General features: G+C 35.4%; 1 protein-coding gene and 1 pseudogene across 5 annotated transcripts in view; both read right to left on the reverse strand.

The window, feature by feature from the left end:
• Positions 1-6878: 6878 nt before the first annotated feature.
• On the reverse strand, positions 6879-8575 carry LOC113183103 (FUN14 domain-containing protein 2 pseudogene; annotated as a pseudogene).
• Positions 8576-10176: 1601 nt separating this feature from the next.
• Positions 10177-21151, reverse strand: part of Klhl24 (kelch like family member 24) — a 40153-nt gene continuing 29178 nt past the window's right edge. For 4 of the 5 annotated variants that reach the window (XM_026389413.2, XM_026389411.2, XM_077795375.1 and 1 more), the window contains 3 exons: positions 19508-19696; positions 18154-18342; positions 10177-13664 (listed from right to left, as the gene is read on the reverse strand). In XM_026389413.2, the coding sequence (XP_026245198.1) occupies positions 13464-13664; positions 18154-18342; positions 19508-19696 (579 nt within the window). In that variant the 3' untranslated portion in view covers positions 10177-13463. Of the gene's footprint in view, positions 13665-15237; positions 17517-18153; positions 18343-19507; positions 19697-21151 lie in introns of those variants that run through there. The other variant, XM_026389414.2, reaches the window with a different exon arrangement.

Raw genomic sequence — 21151 nt, forward strand, 5'->3', positions numbered from 1 at the left:
AGCCTGGTGGAGGAAGTGTGTTCCCCGGAAGTGTGTGTAGAGTGCTGGTGAGAGTTGGGGAATAAAGAGTTGCTGTTTGAACCTACAAGGCTTTGTGGCGGCTCAGTTATTTTGTGCCCAGACAGACTGCGGCAAACTATGGAAAGTAGTATGGAGATTCCTTAGAAAACAGAATGGAACCACTATTTGACCCAGTTATCCCACTCCTCAGTATATCCCCAAAGGACTTAAAATCAGCATACTACAGTGACACAGCCACATCAATGTTTATAGAAGCTCAATTCATAATAGCTAAGCTATGGAACCAACCTAGGTGCTCTTCAATAGGTGAATAGATAAAGAAAATGTGGTTTATATACACAATGGAATATTACTTCACCATAAAAAAGAATGAAATTTTGGTATTTACCGGTAAATGGATGGAGCTGGAAAATATCATGCTAAGTTAATAAGCCAGTCCTAGAAGCCAAAGGCCAAATGTGGATGTTAACCTACAACAAGGGAGGGTGGGGTGGGAAAGAATAGAAGTTCATTGGATTAGAGATAGGGGAATGAAGGAAAGGGAGGGGATATGGAAATAGGAAAGACAATAGAATTAATTAGACTTAACTTTCCTATGCTCACATATGAATACACAACCAGTGAAACTCTGTATCCTGTACAATCACAAGAATGGGATCCTAATTAGAATGTTATACTCTAGATATGTAAAAATATGTCAAAATACACTGTATTGTCATTTATGTCTAAAAAGCACAACAACAAAAAAAGCCTAGTTTATCTTAAAAAAAAAAAAAGTAACTCTAGATGATGAAGATCTAAGGCATGACTTTGTGTATTATTGGAATGAGTGGTTCGGTCTGCTGATTAAAGGCCTGAGCAAGGGCATGGGTCTTACATGCTGAAATGATCCCAAATAATGTTGACAATCAAAATTAAAGAGATAGACTGTGAATCAGATGACAAATTTGCTAACAAACAAACATTGCAACATTGTAAATGATATTAGTAAGGAAGCCAAAGATTGACAAGTAGAAAATGCAACAAGCAAGGACATTAACATCATTCTTCTGTCTTAGCGGACAGCCCTTTCTTGGTTACTATGTATTTTCTAGCTTTATAGAAAGCTTCTGGAAGGCAAGATCCGTCTCAATTTTCTTTTCTTTTCCTTTCTTTCTTTTTCTTTTTTTTCTTTTCTTTTTTTTTTTTTTTTTTTTGGTAGTGGGGATTGAACCCAGAGGTGCTTAACCACTAAAACACATCCCCAGCCCTTTTTACTTTTTATTTTGAGATAGCCTTTCACTAACTTGCTTAGGGTATTGCTAAATTGCTGTGGCTGGCTTTGAATTGGAGATTCTTCTGTCTCAGTCTCCCCAATTGCTGGGATTATAAGTGTGTGTCACCATGCCCACTAGGACCTGTCTTAGGTGTGTTAACCTCACAGTACCTTTTGCAATGTTTGGCATTAATTATAAAGAGACCATAAAATCTCTTTCCTCTAGAAAGTTGTGATTCTTTATTCCCATTAACAGCTCTCAGTACTTGGAAAGCCTATCATTTTTTGAATTTCTGTTCATATGTCTGCTCCTCTCATCAGTCTGTAAACCCCTTGAGGACAGGGAATGTCACATTCCTTTTTGTAACCTCAGTAGGAAACATTCTGTCTGATCCATATTAAGGACTCCAATGAGCTGGATGTGGTGACACACACTTCTTATCCCAGCAACTTGGGAGACTGAGGCAGGAGGATCGCAAGTTTGAGGCCAGCCTCAGCAATTAGCAAGACCCTGTCTCAAAATAAAAATAAAAAGGACTTGGGTTGTAGCTTAATGGTAAAGAAACCCTGGGTTAAATCCTCAGTACCACGCGCCTTCCCCCAAAAGACTCCAATTTATGTTTATCACATAAATGAATGAATAAAATCTCTAGGCTGTTAGCCACCCTTTTTGACTAAGCACCATTCCCAAGACTGTGCTAAGAACTTTTACGTTTTATTTTACTTAATTCTCACAACAAACTTACATAGGAAAAGAAGAAACTGAGGCTCAGAAAATTAAATAAGTTGCCCAAAGATGCACAGGTAGTATTAAAACTGACATCTAAACACTGCTCTAACTTCAAAACTATTTTCACCTTTCATTACCACCAGGTGTACTGTAATTAGGGTTTTAAAAAAGCAATGTTTAGTGGATGGCTCCACAGTGATAACTTTATGATTAGGGCAATGATTCCCAAGAGACTTTTTTTGTTTGATTAGTTTGTGACATGTACTAGTTTCATGTGAGAAGCAGATGCCAAGATGGGATTAAGCAGGCAAGGATTTTAATAAAAGCATGCAAAGAAATACCCTGTGGGAGAAAATATGGAAGAGAGCCATTAGATCTCAAAAGCAGGTGAAGAAGAAAGAGAATGGATAGAAGCAGCCTACATTGTCTTGTAGTCTAATGAAGGTTGGGCAAAAAAGAAGGGGTACCAAAACCCACCATCCAAAGAGGGCTGTGTCACTGGGCCTGGGGGCACAAGCCTGTAATTCCAGCAACTTGCAAGGCTGAGGCAGGAGGATTGCAAATTCAAGGTCACTTTGGCAACTTAACCAGGAGCTGTCTAGAGAAGTGAAAAAAAGGGGGGGGGGGCGGGTGGTGTATATAGCTCAGAGGAAGAGCCTCTCTGGGTTTAACCCCTAGTATTGAAAGGTAAAAAAAAAAAAAAAGAGGGCTGTGCCTCCCAGAACAGATGTGCTTTAGAATCCTTCCTCACAAATCAGGGTCGGGGAGCAGCCAGTGATTATGGCCTCAGCACAAACATGAGATGGATTTCAAAGCCAGCAGCTGGGGCATTTGGTTATTTGTGTTGTCTATACTTGGAAGTCAGGCAGGCTATGATTGCCACACAGTGCTGGAAAAACTTCTTGGAGAAGGGTTGGTTGCTTCCTGATTGTTTTGCCTTCTCTGTTCACCCACCTGCTGACACTGAATTGCTGTAAAGTCTATCTATGGTATCATCTTACCAAATCTCAGTACAATACAGTGTGTTAAACAACCAGGTATGAACTTCAAAATCTTCTTTCCTACTTCCATTTGGAGAGTATTCATCACATTTTCTCAAAATAAAGAAGATATGAGTGTCCAAAGATTTGTCTCTTAGACTAATTCTTCTTTAGTACTTTCATTATGGTAAATGTGGACTGTTGTATTTACCAAACTATGACTCAAGAATTCTGTTTTGCTGGGTATCATGGCCCATGACTGTAATCTCAGTGACTTGAAAGGCTGAGAAAGGAGAATCACAAATTGGAGATCCGCAAACTACCAAGCTGTAGTCGGCTGTAGAAGGTCCTAATCAACTTAAGGAGACCCTATCTCAAAACAATAAAAAAAGCTGGGGGATGTAACTCCATAGTAAAGTGCCCCTTGGTTCAATCCCTAATATCATTAAGAAAAGAAAAGAAAACGTGTTTTAATGTCTATTTTGGTGAGGGGTGGGTACCAGGGATTATACCCAGGGGTTTTACCTCTGAGCTACATCCAATCCCTTTTTAAAATTTTTAGGCAGAGTCTTGATAAGTTGCTTAGGGCTTTGCTGAGTTGCTGACACTGACCTTGAACTTGCCATCCTCTGTCTCAGCTTCCCAAGTGGCTGGGATTACAGGTGTGCACCAATGTACTTGGCCAAGGTCTTTTTTTTTTTTTTTTTTTTTCAAACAGACTCGTGTATAGCCATAAAAACCAGAATTGGTATTTTTATTTATTAAGAAACTTTAAGCACCTTTGTGCCAAGCACAAGTGATATGGGCCTGTATCTTCATTTATAAAGGTCACTTTGTGGTGATATGGAAAGGTCAATGCTTTTGAAAGAAAATTTTACTTTTTTTTTTCTTTTTTTGCAGTGCTGGGGATTGAATCCAGGGCTTAGGCAAGTCATCTACTGCTGAACTACACTCCCAGGCTGAAAATTTACTGTATCTGGACATAGTGACATGCATCTGTAATCCCAGCTACCCAGCAGGTTGAGGCAGAAAGATAGCTTCAGCTCAGGAATTTGAGGCCAGTCTGGGCATATAGCAAGACCCCATCTCAGAAAAAGTTTAAGGGCTTGGGATGTAGCTCAGTGATGTAGCCCAGTGCCTTGCTTAGCATACCCAAGGCCCTGGGTTCAATTCCCATAACTGAAAAAAAAATTTTTTTTTATTCACATTTCCTTTAAAATGACGGGAATGGCCAGGGCCACAGGAGTAAGTACCAGTATGTCCATTAGGAGACAGAAAGGAGCAAGGGGAAAGTGGAGGCCTGTCTTTATTTGGTTTCCTCCAGAAAGGTGGAATTCGGTAAACAGATTAGGGTTGGCTAGTTTGAATAATTAATGGCGCAATCTGGGGGCTGGGGCTGCTCTCAGGTGCTTGTACCTGGCCCTGTGATGATTTACAGCAGGGGAAATATTGACTTGGTATGTAAGAGTTAGATAAAGGAGGTGGTTGGAGGTATTTTACAGTCTATTGGTTTATACATGAGACAGAGCTCACTGACAAACTCTGACAAACTGATTCCTGTGGCACTGGGGAATTCTCCTGGGAGGGGAAGACACTGGGTAAGACACTTCCTAGCCAGCAAGGCCCCCTAAAGATGTCAAAACACTATTTTAATGTAGAAAATAAAAATATTAATATGACTTAGTTCTTCAAACATAATTAGGTTGAAACTACCTCTTCTCATTTTGTCTCTAGTACCAGTTAATAAATTGTGGAGAAGCAGAGGTAGGTATGGCCCATTTCCCTTCATCAGAGAGAAGATGAATTTTCAAAGAGAACATTTAAAGTACAAGTGGCTCCTATTACCCACTGCCATAGTTTTCTAAATAAAAGCTAACAAGTACTTTTAATTCTTTTAATTCCTTCCCTGCCTTTTCGTATTGCATTATTTGTTCTGATCCAGCTGCATGGAGAAGGGAGTCAACATTTATATACTGCTGTTCTGTGTCAGAACTGTTCTTCAATATATGTTGCATTATATCATTATTTTTAAGAAGCCAGCAAGTGTTGTGGCTGCATTTCCTGGAATAAGGAAAGTAAGACTTAGGCAAATGGCTCTATGACAGAGCAACCAGTGGGAATCAGGTCTGATGAAGCCTGCACACTTTACCAATGTAGCTACTAAGGAATGAAGTCAAATGAAAACACGTTTAACATTTTCTATTTTAAAAGCAGTCTAGCTTTTTTTGTTAATGTTTGTTTGGTACCAGGGATTGAATCCAGGGGCACTTCACGGAGCCACATCCCCATCCCTTTTTGTTTTATTTAGAGACAAGGCCTCAATAAATTGCTGAAACTGACTTTGAACTTGAGATCCTCCTGCCTCAATTTCCTGAGCTGCTGGGATTACAGATGTGTACCTGGCTTATTTTCGTTTGATGGTACAACTCCAAAACTAAATGTAAAAAGCTAATAAGTATTGCCTGTAGCTATAGCGACTTGGGGGGCTGAGGCAGAAGGACTGAAAGTTTGAGGTCAGCCTTGGCAACTGAGCAAGGCACTGTCAAGAAAGAAAGGAAGGAAGAAAAAGCAAAGAGGGAGGGAGGGAAAAAGGGAGAAAGGAAGAGGGCCAGGGGATGTAGCTCAGTGGTAGAGTACCCTTTGGTTCAATTGGCAGTACCACCAAAAAAAAAAAAAAAAAAAAAAAAGAAAAAAGAAAAGCTAAGCATTATATGTGCTTCCATATTTTACATTTCAAAAATTTATTTTTTTGGGGGGCTGGGGATGTGGCTCAAGCGGTAGCGCGTTTGTCTGGCATGCGTGCGGCCCGGGTTCGATCCTCAGCACCACATACAAACAAAGATGTTGTGTCCGCCGATAACTAAAAAAAAAAATAAATATCAAAAAAAAAATTTATTTTTTTTTTAAAGGAGAGAATCTTTTTTGTAGATGGACACAACACAATGCCTTTATTTTTATGTGGTACTGAGAATCAAACCTGGGCCCCTCCCGTGCTAATCGAGTACTTTACCACTGAGCCACATTCCCAGCCCTACTGTTTTAAGAATTGTAATGCATTCCACTGTCATTTATTTTTAAAAAATCAACAAAAAATAAATAAAATAAAATTCTGGATTAAATGCTGCATTTCATACAAACTGGATAAAGAAACAGAATTGACAACGAGGATCTATGGCTACCCCTAATGCTGTGACACAGGCCTTTTCTATGAAATAAAAATCCAATAGCTTCTTCCTTCTCCTATCTAAATCATTCATTTTACCATAAATCAAATCTTTGGAAATAGCCATGAAATACATTATCTGATACGGTGGAAAACATTCCTGAATAGTATCTTAATGTTCCTAAATGATTTCTCTGACCACCCAACAATGTATTTCTAACAGCTGGTTTCCCTAAGAGATCTTCCTACCAAATACAATACCTTCAGTACAGCATATAGCCTTTAGCATAAGTTCATTTCATATTCAGATTTCTGTCATTTATTGCTCTTAGACTGCCTTTTTTTTGTCAGAATAATTATAACAGGTTTAAATAGCTTCTTTCTGTAATCTAAAACCAACTAGAAATAAAATACACACCAAGATACCAAAATCTTTCATGCTTAAAGGCAAATGTATTCAGTTCCTTCCCATGCAGCACATAAGGTAACTATCTGCTTCTTTTCCAAATCAAGTGTGGAACAACCTTTGAGGACCCATTCATGGCAAATGATCTTGCAATGTATTCTGGTATTTTATAAGGGAAAGGACATTTTTGCTGACGATTGACCAAGTGGGGAGTATACTGGGAGGAGAGCTAATGTCTAATGTCTCTTCCATCACCATCAAGCTCACAGCAGGTAGGGCCTGTATTAACTTGTACCAACAGATGCCTACAGAAGCCAATTCAGGTTTGACACAATAGGGAGGAAGGCATGGGAGAACACGAGAGACTTGATGTCCTATGATGGAGTGTAGAGGCTGTTGATTAGAAAAAAAATCAGAACAATGGAAGTGAAGTTATCTTCCTTAGGGTGCCATGCCAAGCAAAAAGCCTCCAAAAAATCCTCCAGTCACTAAAACATTCTTCTTCACAAATGACACAACCTCCTCAGCTTTACTCTTGACCTCAGTTGGTATTTGGTTGCTCTTACGAATCTTCAGCTGTTCTTTGGCTTTTTTCATGTCCTTTTCTACTCGCTGCCAATAAACTTTAATGTACCCAGTATAGTTTGCAAGCTGAAGGAGAAAAAATCCGCCTCCCACAGTTGTTGCAGCCAATTTTCCAACCTTCTGGAAGATGAAACCAGTGCACTATCCAGTGACACCTCCAATTAACAGCTGGGTTGCCACGCTATACTTTCCAGCTGATGGTCCAGACTCCTGCCCAAACAGCTTGCGCCACCATGGTTGCTTTTTAGCAAATTCTGCAAGGTCCAGCGACTCAAAATTTCCCTCAAAGCTACCTTGACGCAGCCATTTCGGCGAGCACTTCTCGCGAGGCCACTCGCAGAGGATCGGCGCGGCAGGACACGGAGTACCGGAGTACCACGCTGGTGTGGTTAGCAAGCTTCAGGCAAGTGGGGCCCCTACTGTTGTTAATACAAATTCAGACATTGTCTCTCCAGTAAGTCGTGACACCATAGTTCCTTTTTGACTTCTGACACTGCCTCTCTAGTAAATAACACCGGTTTTTCTTTTTCAAATTTATTTGAAATCAAATTTCTTAAGTTCTTTATCTTTGATTTACAATAGAAGTACTTTTGAGAACCAAATCAAAGAGCTAGGCACAGTGGGGCTCACGCTTGTAATCCCAGTGACTCATCAGCACCATATAAAAATAAAAAAAGGTATTATGTTCAATTACAACTAAAAAAAATTAAAAAATAAATAAAAATAAAAAGGGCTGAGGATGTAGCTCAGTGGTAAAGCACCCTGGGTTAAATCCAAAAAGAATGCTAGGGTATAAATGTTATGAATTACCCTCTGAATTAAAAATTTTTTTTGAATAGGTAATACTTTCATGTGGTCTAGACAAAAAAATTCCATTTTATACATACTGATATGACTGCATATAATTATACACACACCCACACCCACACAAATGCAGTTAAGTTTCCTTTTTTACCTTAGTCTGTGTTTTATTGCTATAGCAAAATTGGGTAACATTCAGAAGACAGGTTTAATTAGCTCACAGTGTGGAGGTTCAAGAGCATGGCACTGGTTTCTGCTCAGCTTTTTTTTTTTTTTTTTAGAGAGAGAGAGAGAATTTTTCAATATTCATTTTTCAGTTCTCAGCGACATATCTTTGTTTTTATGTGGTGCTGAGGATCGAACCCCAGATGCATGCGTGCCAGGCGAGCACGCCACCGCCTGAGCCACATCTCCAGCCCCACTGCTCAGCTCTTCTGAGGGCCTTCTGCCTGCATCACAACGTGGCAGATGGCATCATGGTGGGAATGCATGTGAGAGGGAGAGATAACATGGCAAAACAAAAAGCCAGAGAGGAGCTGAGATGGCTGACTTTGTTTTGTAACTACTCATTCTTGTGAGCACTAACCCACTTCACGAGAGCAGTATTAATGCTTTCTAAGGCAGTGCCCTCCATGACCTATCCACTTTCTACTAGGCTCCATCTTTTAAAGTTCTATCGCTTCAGCACCACTACAGTGGGAATCCTGCTAACACAGGAAACTTTGGGGAGGACAAACCTGTCATAACACTAGTATTTTCAGTTTCTTATTTATCCTGCAGTTATTTTATGTCACATGAGAAAAATACACACAGACATTTATATGTATCCAAAGTACTTTGATATATTAAAAAAAAAAAAAAAACAGAACAACATGTTTTTGGTAAACAAAATTTAATGTAACCATACAGTCAAGTAATAATGGTTAAAAGACATTTTACAACTTCTTAAAAATTTAAACTATGTAAGAATAAAAACAAAACATGTAAATATTAATGTGCTACAACTGAATTGAGAACAATGCAATACATTTCACTGTGAAGATTCCGTAGTAGCTAATTGAAAGCAAATGACTTTGGCTGCCACAGGTCTGTACTAGTTGTAAAGCAGACTATACTTAGTTCAATTTTAAAATTGGGTTGTTTGAGTCTCAATAGAATTTATGTAAACTGCAGGGAGGAGTGATAGGAAAGGGAAGAAATGCTTTCTCAAGAAAGTTAAAGTAAAAGCATGTAAAGGGAAAAAATAGTATGAAGAATGGAACGAAATAAATTAGATACTTTTTTTGACACTAGATGTAGATATTTCAAATGACATTTACAAGAGCTTAATCAAAATAAGATAAATGTTTGTCTAAATATTTTAAAAAGCACCTAGGTATCAAAAAATAAAATATAATAAAACTCCAAGCACCCAATGACTTCTCTTTAACATTCTCATTCTGCCAAGCAATCACAGTTGGTGCTCATTAAAATATTTAAGGGGGAAGTTTATGTACTCTATAGGAAACAAATATGAAACTTACTAAGGTAAGCTTTGCTTAGATTGAAAAAAATTGAAATAGCACTGGAGAACTTAAGGCACATAAACAAATTCAGATGCAGTTATTTTGAAAACATTAAAACAAATTGTTTTCTTTGGAACAATATATAAAATAAGTTATGACTTGCTATTCTTTAAAAATTATGATCATCTTTAGCACTAAGTAAATTTAATATCTAAAGCAATCACACAAATGTAAAACATTCATATAAAACATTTAAAAATGTCTAACATATGTTGAAAATGTCTCTGGAATTATCAGTTCACACGCCTGGCTCAAGTGGTTTCTGGTGCCTAACATTTTAGAAATGACAATTAGCACAGGTAGCTAGTCACACCTACTGTTTTATAGGTCAACCAAATTCTCGTATTCTGGTGCCTTGGTATGGTCAATTTATTTACCTAAAAAGAATAATGAGGATGAGGTTATGTAAACCTGGCTTTCAACATAAAGAACAAGAAATTCTAATAAGGCCAAAATTATGTTGAGGTTAACCAGTGTCTTGAGTTTACTAAAAATAAAGGCAATCCATAGGAAGCCTTTGTGAGACATAATCTTATCACTTGGCACCACATAAATAGCAATCTCTCCCTCTCTTTGAAAATAGTCTGGAGTAGATGTCTTTTCCACATGTAAAGCTCAAGACTCAAAAGGCACACACAAACAATTCAACTCCTCTCTTTTCATGTATGGGTTCTCACAGTAATTTTTAAAAAATCTATTGCCATATCCAGATAACAGGAAAAAGAAACATACACCTGGCTTGCACATTGACAAAAGTGGTATAATTGAACCTTTGTCTTTCCTGAGTTTTAAAAAGGGTATTGACAGTAGAGATAAAGAAACAATTCATATTCACTAAGAGAAAATATACCAGTTCACAAAACGTTTTAATTTTTTTTAAATACAAAAGAATGTTTAACCACTGCCATGTGTGAAGCTCCTTTACCAAATTTAATTTACTCTAGAATCATCAACTGAAAGTTATTTAGTTATGGCACTTTAAACACCCAGATAGGCAAAAGTGACAAGTTAATACCCTCCCTGAGTGTCTATATATATATATCATCTTTTCTTAACCTGGTTTAAATGGAGTTAAATATCTATGTTTCACTCATTTAGGAAAAAAAAGTTACTGAAGACCCAATAGGCTACCATTTCATGCCTGTGCAGTACAGTCAGTGGGAGTATTACAGTAGAAAAGGAGGAAGTTAGATCACTCTGTCACTCATTCACAGAGGAAAAATATGGAAAAGGATACAAGTTCATGAAACACACACACATGCAACAAACACAAAAACTATTTTTCTGTTATCCACAGAGCATACCTTCAAATTCTCTTTCCAACTGAAGTATCAAGCTGGGGTTAGCAAACATCTCTGCTGCCAATTTGTTTTCTAACCTTGTAAAAACTGGTTATATAGATTCTGATGGTATATAAGTCATCATTACTAATACTTATCTTGTACTTTCAAATGTAAAAAAGTACTCTAGAAATGCCCAAACAACAACAACAAAAATCTTATGGAATCGAATTTAACATGATCAACTAATTTTTACTTTGTGTTTTTTTTTTTCTGATCATCACAAACTGCAAAAATTCTTGGTGTTTGTATATGTGTGTGTCCACAATCATTCTATCTATCTATCTATCTATACAGGTATACACATGCATACTAACCCAGAGGCTCATTCAAGCATCACCTGTCAAGAGAAAAATCTGCCAACTATGGGATGACAGAATGAATATAATCTGACACCAATTTGGTTGATATATCCCTTTTTATATACTAATTGTATCCTAAAATATTTTTTTAAAATCAAGGCGAATGCCATTATTGATCAAGAATTAGAAACAGGAAGAAAAATAATTAAAGTAAGTTAAAATATCAGTTGTGTAACTTTAAAAAATTACTTTAATTTTCTAGGATTCATGCTAAGTACTTGGTGGCCTTCAACATAAATTGCAACTACTTAATTTATGTAGTTTAAAAATTATGTAGAGAAAAAATTAAACAATATTGATACGAGGTCTGTGTTTAAACAAATTATTTTTGTTAAGGTTTCATTTCAATTTTACTACAACAAACACATGGATATGAAAATAAATGTAAAACAAAATATAAGTAAATAGTTAATACTTTTACAATAGACAAAAATACTAGAATACAAAGTTATCTTAAGAAAGTTTTTTTTTATGTGAAGTCTCTGTACGGACAAGAGCTTACAAATACACATAAAAATAACAACTATTGTTTGTATAATTCTAAGCATTTACAAAACATGTTTTCATACATTATCTCATTTACTATAAAGAATTTCTGAACTAAATAGGTTCCATTATCTACAAAAGTATAGTGAAGATATTTATTATAAAATTACAGTACAAGCATCCCAATTGTATATATAACTGTTTTTCAACTAATTATTTTCTGAATTGCTTTGATAGTTATCACAGAAAATTATGTATCATTTTAAAATTGACTTGAATTTAGATCCTAAGCTCTAAAGTTTCTCTATTTGAAACGTCTGTGTCATTCTAGAATAAGGGGAAAAACAAGTTTACCAATGTTATGTTTTTTGATGACTACTTTGGTTTTAACAAAAATCTGGTGACACTATAATCATGTATTTGCATCGTCCCTACTATGAAAAGGAGTATGCAATTCCAAAGAGAGAGACAACATTGACTGGGAAGTTAAAATACAGTAGGCTACCTGGTACATCCCTAAAATGTTGTAAATTATATCCGTCCATCCAGGAATCACAATAATTACTTAGGCTGTAGTTCCTGCCATATCCATTTATTTGCCTTGGAAAAATTTTGACATTCCTCTCTGAAAACTGGTAAGCTTCATAAACTGTAGTTGAGAAATCTAGACAAATCAGTCTGTTTTACACAAATTAATACAATTTGGATTTATCTCAGAAGACTGGAACCACTGTTGTTTTTTTTTTCAGAGCTAAGTTTAAAAGAAAAATGGACCCACTGAGGTAAGTGGTCCCTGCTTTAGCCTATTAAAGGCACTTCAACAGTAGAGATTCTCAGTTTTTTAGCCGTTTCAAAGAAAGCAGAATAACCAAGGAAAAGGTTCTGACCCAAAGCACCATACTAATGAGGTCAAACCTATTGGCTGGGGAGAAAACCCGTTCCTAGTTTTCACACGACAACATTGCAAAATGGATTTCAACTCCTTTGTCAGGTTAAAGGAAAGAGACTTCCTTTGAGGACTTAGAGATGATGCATAAATACTTTGAGAGCCACAGTGGGTCCCATTCTCTTAAATAGTTGTTTAATTTTTTCTTACAAATTTTCATCCCCCTTTTATGGGCACTTATATCTGTATCTCCTACCTAACTCCTCCCCCCAAAACATGTTTAATATAAGACAGCAGTTCTAAGAATGAAGTCACAATAATTCAGTATTTTATGATACTCAAATTGTTATTACAATTTTATCAATTGCAGGGGGGGGGGAACCTTCAATAAAATTAATCAGTGTGGATATGCTATGTCTGTGACAAAGATTTTTAAAATTGATTTTTCTCCCTAAGAATACATACTAAGCATTCTCAGCATTAGGTGAGTCAACCTAAATGAAGCCTCAGTCATGCAATTTTTCTTTACATAAATGACAAAATAAGGAATATACAGTCTTGCAGATAAACATACATAAATGAAAAGACCATTCACAAATTTCTAAAAAAAGTATTCAGGCAGACATTATTTCCTACTCCACAGAGGCTTCTTAACAAATACAAGGGTAAACAATCACCATAATTATCTTTAACAACTTGTTTCCATTACAGCAAAGGCTTTATTACAGTTTGAAAGACTGATGTACTGGGGAGAAAGGCACCAGGATTATTGGTTTTACTATTTTTTGAATATGGCACAGAGGAGATAAGTCAAGTTCCCACTCAGGAGTTTTTAAAACCTCTCATCTTGGATCAGTGTGGCTTCTTGGTGAGGTATCCTGGTTTAAAGCTTAAAGCATTTCTCATTGTATCTATGGATAGTCACACAGCCATGATAGGACACTGGCCTGGGCATTGCAGCTACCCCTGTGATGATACTTGTCGCAGGATCATAACAGAGAATAGTGTCTGTGGCTTCTCCATTTTCCCGTCTTCCACCCAGGATATATATTTTACCATTACACACAGACATACCACAGTTTTCCTGTTTAACCAAATACATAAAAAAAAAAATTAACTGTTGCAGATAAAAAATTTGGTAACAAACTGAAAAGTAAAAAAAAGACATTTAAACACAATCAAAAAAAGGGAAACATAATATAAGTTAAGCTACTTTTTGCCCAATTCCCGTCCTGTGTGTGGGCACTAGATAATTCTGTATGCATGGAGTGAATAGAAATATATATTATATGTTAGTAATTGGGGCCAAGATGTGAAGGCAGGATGGGCATGGTAGACTGACATAGAAAGGCTTAACTTAACAATTATGAAACAAAACCTCTTTGAAAAACAGTTGCTTCTACTAATTCTACCGAGGAAGTTGTTGTTGTTTTTTAATATCATAGAAACTAGCTATTACCTGACCACAGGTAGGAATCTTATTCACTTTATAGAACTACCCACAAGTTGAATGAAGGAATGAGAGGAAGAGTTATACCAAATTAGCTATAACCAAATATTAGTTATAACCAAATCACAGAAATGATCCAAATAACATTTTAGTTATCTTTGCCTATAATGGTATTCTTAGCTTAAGTTTTACTCTTGTGTGGCAATAATATAGTAACTACATAAAATAATTATTTTTGTGAAAAATGAGAGTGATTTTTCAAACAAATAAACAATACTAAAATTTATCTCACTTTTACATGGACTTATTTATGCTATAAGTCAAATACTCTATTTACATTTCATTTTACTTCAGAAAATTAATATCTTGTAATATTGTATCTTGTTATTGTGGTTTCACATCATCTATAACGGAAACAGTTCTACCAATGAGTTCAATAAACATTTTCACTGGCCAGATTTGCTACATATAGATTTTCCTCTTATAGAAAAAATCTAAATTGTGGTGGATTTGCACAATCTTCAGGTCTGAAAGCATCACTGAGTACTTAAAATACCTGTATTAGAATTTATATGTGAAAATGAAATGGCTTGTTAACATTAATGAATGATATTTTTATCTTGAGTGAAACCCATGAGCTACGCAAATTATAAGTCAAACTAAAGCACAATGAGCTCTTTCTATAAATTCTAAAAGTTCTGAATACAATAAAACAATGACAAAATATACTTAATTTTCAGGTACAAGCTATGTTGAATATTGAATGGTATAATTACTTTTATGGTGATTCTAAAGCAATGTGTCATTACACAATCTGGTTATTAATATTTCAGATAATAATGCTCAGAATTTAAATGAATGAAGCAAGCCACCTTGAAAACAAATATTCATTCATACTGGGAAATTATTTCTACCAGATAAAATTGTTTATTTCACTCTGTAAAATACCTACTCTTTACTCTGTGTATATGTATACTATATGAAACACTTATTCTTTACTCAAAGGGTAGCTAGTGGCAAAAATAATTGATCAATATATGAAGTTTTAATGTTATTTTTAAAGACTAAAATTAAATGATTCTTATATTATTAAAAATCTTCTCTTTAATTACTTTTATAAATGCTTAAATGTTAAAATGTTAACCAACAGCACACAACAATAATCAGAGTTATTTTAATTATTCTAAACTTTAATGATATTTTAAATACCTGGTCTACTGAAGAAAGAAAAGAAATCTTCATAATTGACTTAAAAAACACCCCTGCTGCTGGGCATGGTGGCATACCACTGTAATCCCAGCTACTTGGGAGGCCAAATTTGAGGCCAGTCTCAGCAATTTAGTGAGACTCTATCTCAATATAACAACAACAATAAAAAGAAAACATATAAAAAGGACTGGGGATGTGGCTCTGTAGTTAAGTGTTCCTGTTCAATTTCTGGTACTAAAAAGAAAAAAAAAAAGCCCACAAAAACCCCCCAAACCTATAATTTTTTAACAAGGACATTTCTAATGGGGGTTAGAAAGCAGAAAGCAAAATATGTTTAGAATATCAAATTGTGACCTTAAGGAATTATGCAAAGTTGAGAGGCATGGGAATGGTGAAGAACAAATAGAGAAATAGGTTGGGTCCATAAGGACCATTAAAAAAAAAAAGTTAAAAAGTTAAAAAGTTAAAATATTTTCAACTCTTTGTTACTTAATATTTTGAGCATTAAAAAAGCAATAGTTTTAGATTCATTTCTCATTTTATTGTCTACCAAAAAATTAGAATTATCTTTTTCACTGATTAGCATTAAAAGGGCAGGCAATTAATACATACATACACTTAGTAATACTGGTAGTGAGAAGGAATGAGGGGAGAGAAAATGATCCCCCAAATCCTGGCACTACATTTGAACTTCAATAGTCTTTGTAAAATATAATATACTTCTGATCCAAATGTTCCTTTCCCTTGAAATTTCTGAAATCTATGTTATTCACTGTTTAGAGAAAATGTGCCATGATGTCCTGTTGTTGATATTTTTTGGTTATGTCAACCATCCAATTAAAAATATATTCATTGTATGCTCTGCATTATGTTTATGTGGTAATTAGCTTCCTAACTAAGCTCTCTTAATCATTTTGTACAGTATAATCAAGTTTCTAAAGAACAGTGATCTTTAGTAAAAATGAATTACTCTTTAAAATATTCATAAAACAAGCCAATAAAAGACATTTTAGATTAAAACTTCATTTCCTCTTAAATGTAATATGAGAAGGATAAAAGATTATATTCACTCCATATTCTGAAGCTGAAGATCATATTATGTCTCTTTTATCAGTTGGGATAATGTTAGTCTGAATACATTATTAAGTGGAGACCATAACTCAATATCAACAACTTTAAAAAGATTGTGTTATACTCAAATCCTCTTAATTATCCTTATAGTTCTATGTTATATCTCTTGTGTATCTTGAATGTAAGATTATCTTAAAATTAGGTTCTTCATTTACTTTACTTTCTCATTTGCTTACTTACTCAATATTTACTGAACATGAATAAATCCAAAATACATTAAGAGATGAGTTAGAATAGTATTCTCAAGAAGGCTGAAGACCAGCATGGAAAATACTCAATTTATACCCATTAGGGAATATGTTAGTGTCATATAAGTGTTGGAAGTTGTAACATCAGAAGGAAAACACAATCAGTTCTGGCCAAAGTAAAATCAGTTTGTTGTAACTATGAAGTTTGTTTCTGAAATGAATAATTACAAATAGAGAAGGTTTTTTTTTTTAAAAAAAAAAGGTTCATTAGAAGCTAAGGAGGAGACAGCGAGAACCAAGACAAGAATATATATGACCTGTTTAGAGAACACAAGTAATGAGCAAGGTACAGTGGTGCACGCCCATAATCCCAGAGACTTGGGCAGTTGAAGTAGGGGGACCATGAGGTTTGAGGCTGGCCTTGGCAACTTAGTGAGACCCTGTCTCAAAATTTAAAAAGGAAGAAGGAAGGAAGGGAGGGAGGAAGAGAAGAAAGAGGGAAGGCAAGAAAGAAGGAAAAAAAAAAGAAAATCGGGATTGGGAATGTAATTGTGATACAGTTATAGAAAGTGAGGCTGAAAAGGCAAAGAAAAGATTCTTAAGAGAAGGTCTAGAATGAAGTGATAAAACAAGTAGGTTTCCAGTCAAGGGAGAGATGAATTTACATGTGTAAAGAAAAGATCTGGTGGCAAAATGGTTCAATTTAATAGATTGGTTCAATTTAATAGAAAGTGAAGAATATCTAATAAATTACATTTCTAAGTTGTTTGGAGACACAAAAAAAGTAAGCTTGGCAAAGAAGGTACATTTTAACTAAGTCTGAAGTCTTGGGCACCCATGGAAAATAGACAGCTGGAAATTGGAGTCTGGAGCGCAGGAGAGAGGCTTTGGTGCAGATCAAGACTTGAAGTCTTCAGTACTGGGTAGCAGATGAAATCATTCAGGAATAGACTATATACTGGGAAGAGGTAAGGGGAAAGGGGCTCAAACAACATTCATATTTAAGGACTGAGTAGAAAAAATTAAGAAAAATATGAAAGAGACTTAAAGAGATTACTAGTAGTGACTGTGAGAGTACAACATTTTTAAGTGGTTATAAGTAGAGCCAGATTTCCAGCATCAAAAGCAGCATTTTGCTAGAAGGAAGGTAAACAGAGCCATGATTCAAAAGGTTGAGGGAAGGTCTTTTGGGGAATGGCAGGGATAAGGGAGTGGGCTCCAGGTGGAAACGCACAAACCATGTCCTTTATAACAAAAACAACAAATGACCTAGTTGCTAACCAGAAAAGCATCCATATGAGAATATTTCTTCAAAAATATTAAAAAGGGGATGAAGACAAGAATAGGGTTCTGAAAAAGGTTAAAGGGAATAAAAAAATCAATAGATACTTCATCTTGGGATGGTAAAAAGGAAGTTATTTAAAAAAAAAATTCCCTGGAATGAGTTCATAAAAGTTTTATGTGGAACTTTAAAAAAATATGAAGTTCAAGTAAATAGGTAATATTTTAAAAGTAAAATTCCAGTGGATTAATAGTAGTCATGTGCTTGGTCCCTCTTAAGTTTATTTGTCTCCTGGACTGTTTTACAATATTACCTGTCGGCTGAATGTATTCTGTACATGCATCCAGTAGTCTTCAACTGGATCATAACAGTATATTGTCTTGGTCAGTCCACCAGCAACATAGATCAGGTTGTTTAAGGAGACAGCTGTTATACACCTCTTGGCAATTGGGATAGCTGCACGAAGTAGCCAAGAGTTGGTTTCTGGATCATAAGATTGAACCTAATAATATATAGAAACACTTAATTAAAGTTTCTAAATAAATTAGTAAATTTACTTAATAAAAGGTCTACCAATACACAGAAACATGATTCAAAATAAAATTCCATTTGTTCAGAGAATTAAAGGAGGAGGTTAGCCTCACAGTGAAATGTGTATATTTAGAATAAATTCTCCAAAAAAATACAAATTTATTACTATGAAGCAGAAAAAAGTAATAAATGCACACTGTTTCCAGGATGAAGGGCCATCAGGTTAGTTTTACTTATTTCCACTGAAATTAGCAGTCTAAATTTTTAAAAATTGCCTTATGTGGAATAATCATTCCTCAATCTGAAAATAATTTCTTTGTACTTTTAAGGAGTCCTTTCTTAAAAAAAAAATACAAGTAGACCTCAATTCAATAAGTTATTGTAAGTTCTGAATTCATGAATTCTAAGTGACATTTGACCACACTGTATTGAAATTTAACTTAGAAAAAGAATTAATCGATTGACAAAATTAAGGTAACATTTATAGATCAATTAAGCATTAGATACTTTTTCCCCCACAATAAAAATGGTGTTTCCTGAGATGTCAGGACCACATATGTTCTTTTGTCTCAGGAATTCAATGAACTGCAAGTTACTGTGAGCCATCCTCTATTTACATTGCAGGGGCTCCTTTTCCTCCTTTTTGTTCTAAAAATACTTTGAAAGTATGCACAAAAATGACCTAGTTGGAAGTAGTGTAATTAGTCATTGTGCTTTATCCTGGGCTAATTCACTTCCCAACTGTGTTGCATGTGAATAATTTAGATTCTGTAGATGATAGCAGTAAAATTTCAGTACTGAGATTAGTTTTATTTCAAACATCTTTAATTACACTTGTTATGAAAAGTGTTTAGATATTGTAGGGTCTCGCTTTAACAACACAAAATTCAGAGGTTTTCCCCAAAAGAATAAGGTACCAGAAAATTTTTAAAAGATCTTTCACACTAAGCAACCTAACTACCTACTGGATAAACTTTCTGTCTTTCCCTTTTTATATATATTTTTGGTAATTTCTTTATAAGAACATGGCTTATGGTTTGGGGACATGGATCAGTGGTATAGAGCATTCTCAGCATGCTCAAGGCTCTGGGTTCCATCCACAGTTAAGAGAGTAGGGGGCAGGAGCACTGACTTACCTTATCAGAACAAGTATTATCATCAGGTCCTCCACCAATCACGAACAATTTGCCTACACAGCTAGTCACTGCAGGAGAACTCACTGCTTCCTTAAGGGGAGCTACTTCAGTCCATCGATTTGAAAAGGAATCATAACACTCTACGCTGCTAAGTCTGTTTTGTCCATCATAGCCTCCTACGACGTATACCTATATGTAAAATACATAAAAACACTTAAATATCAAAAGTCCAAATTTTGAACTAGTTGGTTAAAGAAGGGATTTCCTCTCTTTAAAAGCCCTTGATAAATATCTATAACTGCAATATATTTAACCCAGAGCTTCCGTGTCGTCTTTTTTTTTTTTTTTAACACTACCATGAAGCCTTAAAGACTCTTTTTTTCCCCTATTGAGACCACTTTGGATGAAATTTTAATATCACAGATATACTGTTTATTTGTTGTCTCACTGTATGTGTATCTGTACTTTATACATGAAAGCTTATGACTTTTTTCACACCCCCACTTCAAGAACAAATTTTCACCACTTCCTTGGTGATCATGGAGAACTGCATGATTTACCTTAAGTGTTCACACTCATGGATGATGAACTATTTGATTTTCATAAAGTAATAAACTATGAAACTAAAATATTAGGTAAGGATTATTAGATTATGAGAATTTGGAAGACAGGGCCTATCTTTTAGTACCTGATGCATAATGAATTTATAATCTTCACTTCAAAGAGCTTTAATGTACATTTTCACTTTACAAACAGGAGGAAGGCAGGGCAAATCAATATCTTTATATGAAAGATATCTGGAGCTTTTTTAATTTTAACAAAGCTCTCCGTGTTTCCTTTAATGAGCAGTCGTCATCAACTCTTCCTTCATATCTGATTAATTTAATTAAGTTCTATTTATATCTATCTATATCTTCTTTCACACATCTCTTGTATCTGCCCATTCCTTTTGTCACTACCACCATCCTACCTTAGGGTCCACATGATTTCAAACCTCAAATAACCTCCTGATCTCCATTCTTGTGCTCTGGAAACTTATAGATTAATTTTCCTAAAACACTTCATCAATTCCTTTTTTTTTTTTTTTTGGTATTGGGGATTGAACCCAGGGACCCTTAATCACTGAACCATATCCCCAGCCCTTTTTTTAATTTTCTTTAGAGTCAGGGTCTTACTAAGTTGCTTAAGGCCTCACTAAATTGCTGAGGTTGGCTTTGAACTTGTGATCCTCCTGCCTCAGCCTCCTGAGCTTCTGGGATTATAGGCAAGCACCAAAGCACCTGGCCATCAATTCAACAGTTCAACAACGAATCCCAAGGGCCAAAGCCAAACTTCACATCTTGTCATTAAAATTTGTCTACAATTTATCTTTCAATGTTCCTTTAAATTTTTACAGAAGCTAATGTCACTTCTGTCATGCATTTCTCACATTATGTTATGATGACCTAATGGTGGATTTGTGCCCAGAACACCATACAGCTCAGGAAGGTAAAGTGACTTATAAAAGGTTGTGCAGCTCTAAGTGGTATGCAGTTTCAAGGAACAGGACAGCTGGGTTCATATCTAGCTCCGCCTCTCCATATATAGCAATTAATCTTCTCAGAAACTCAGTTATTTATTCACTCAGTTAAAAATGTACCCAAG

This window comes from Urocitellus parryii, chromosome 2, assembly GCF_045843805.1.
Source record: "Urocitellus parryii isolate mUroPar1 chromosome 2, mUroPar1.hap1, whole genome shotgun sequence".
In the NCBI taxonomy this organism is placed as follows: domain Eukaryota; kingdom Metazoa; phylum Chordata; class Mammalia; order Rodentia; family Sciuridae; genus Urocitellus; species Urocitellus parryii.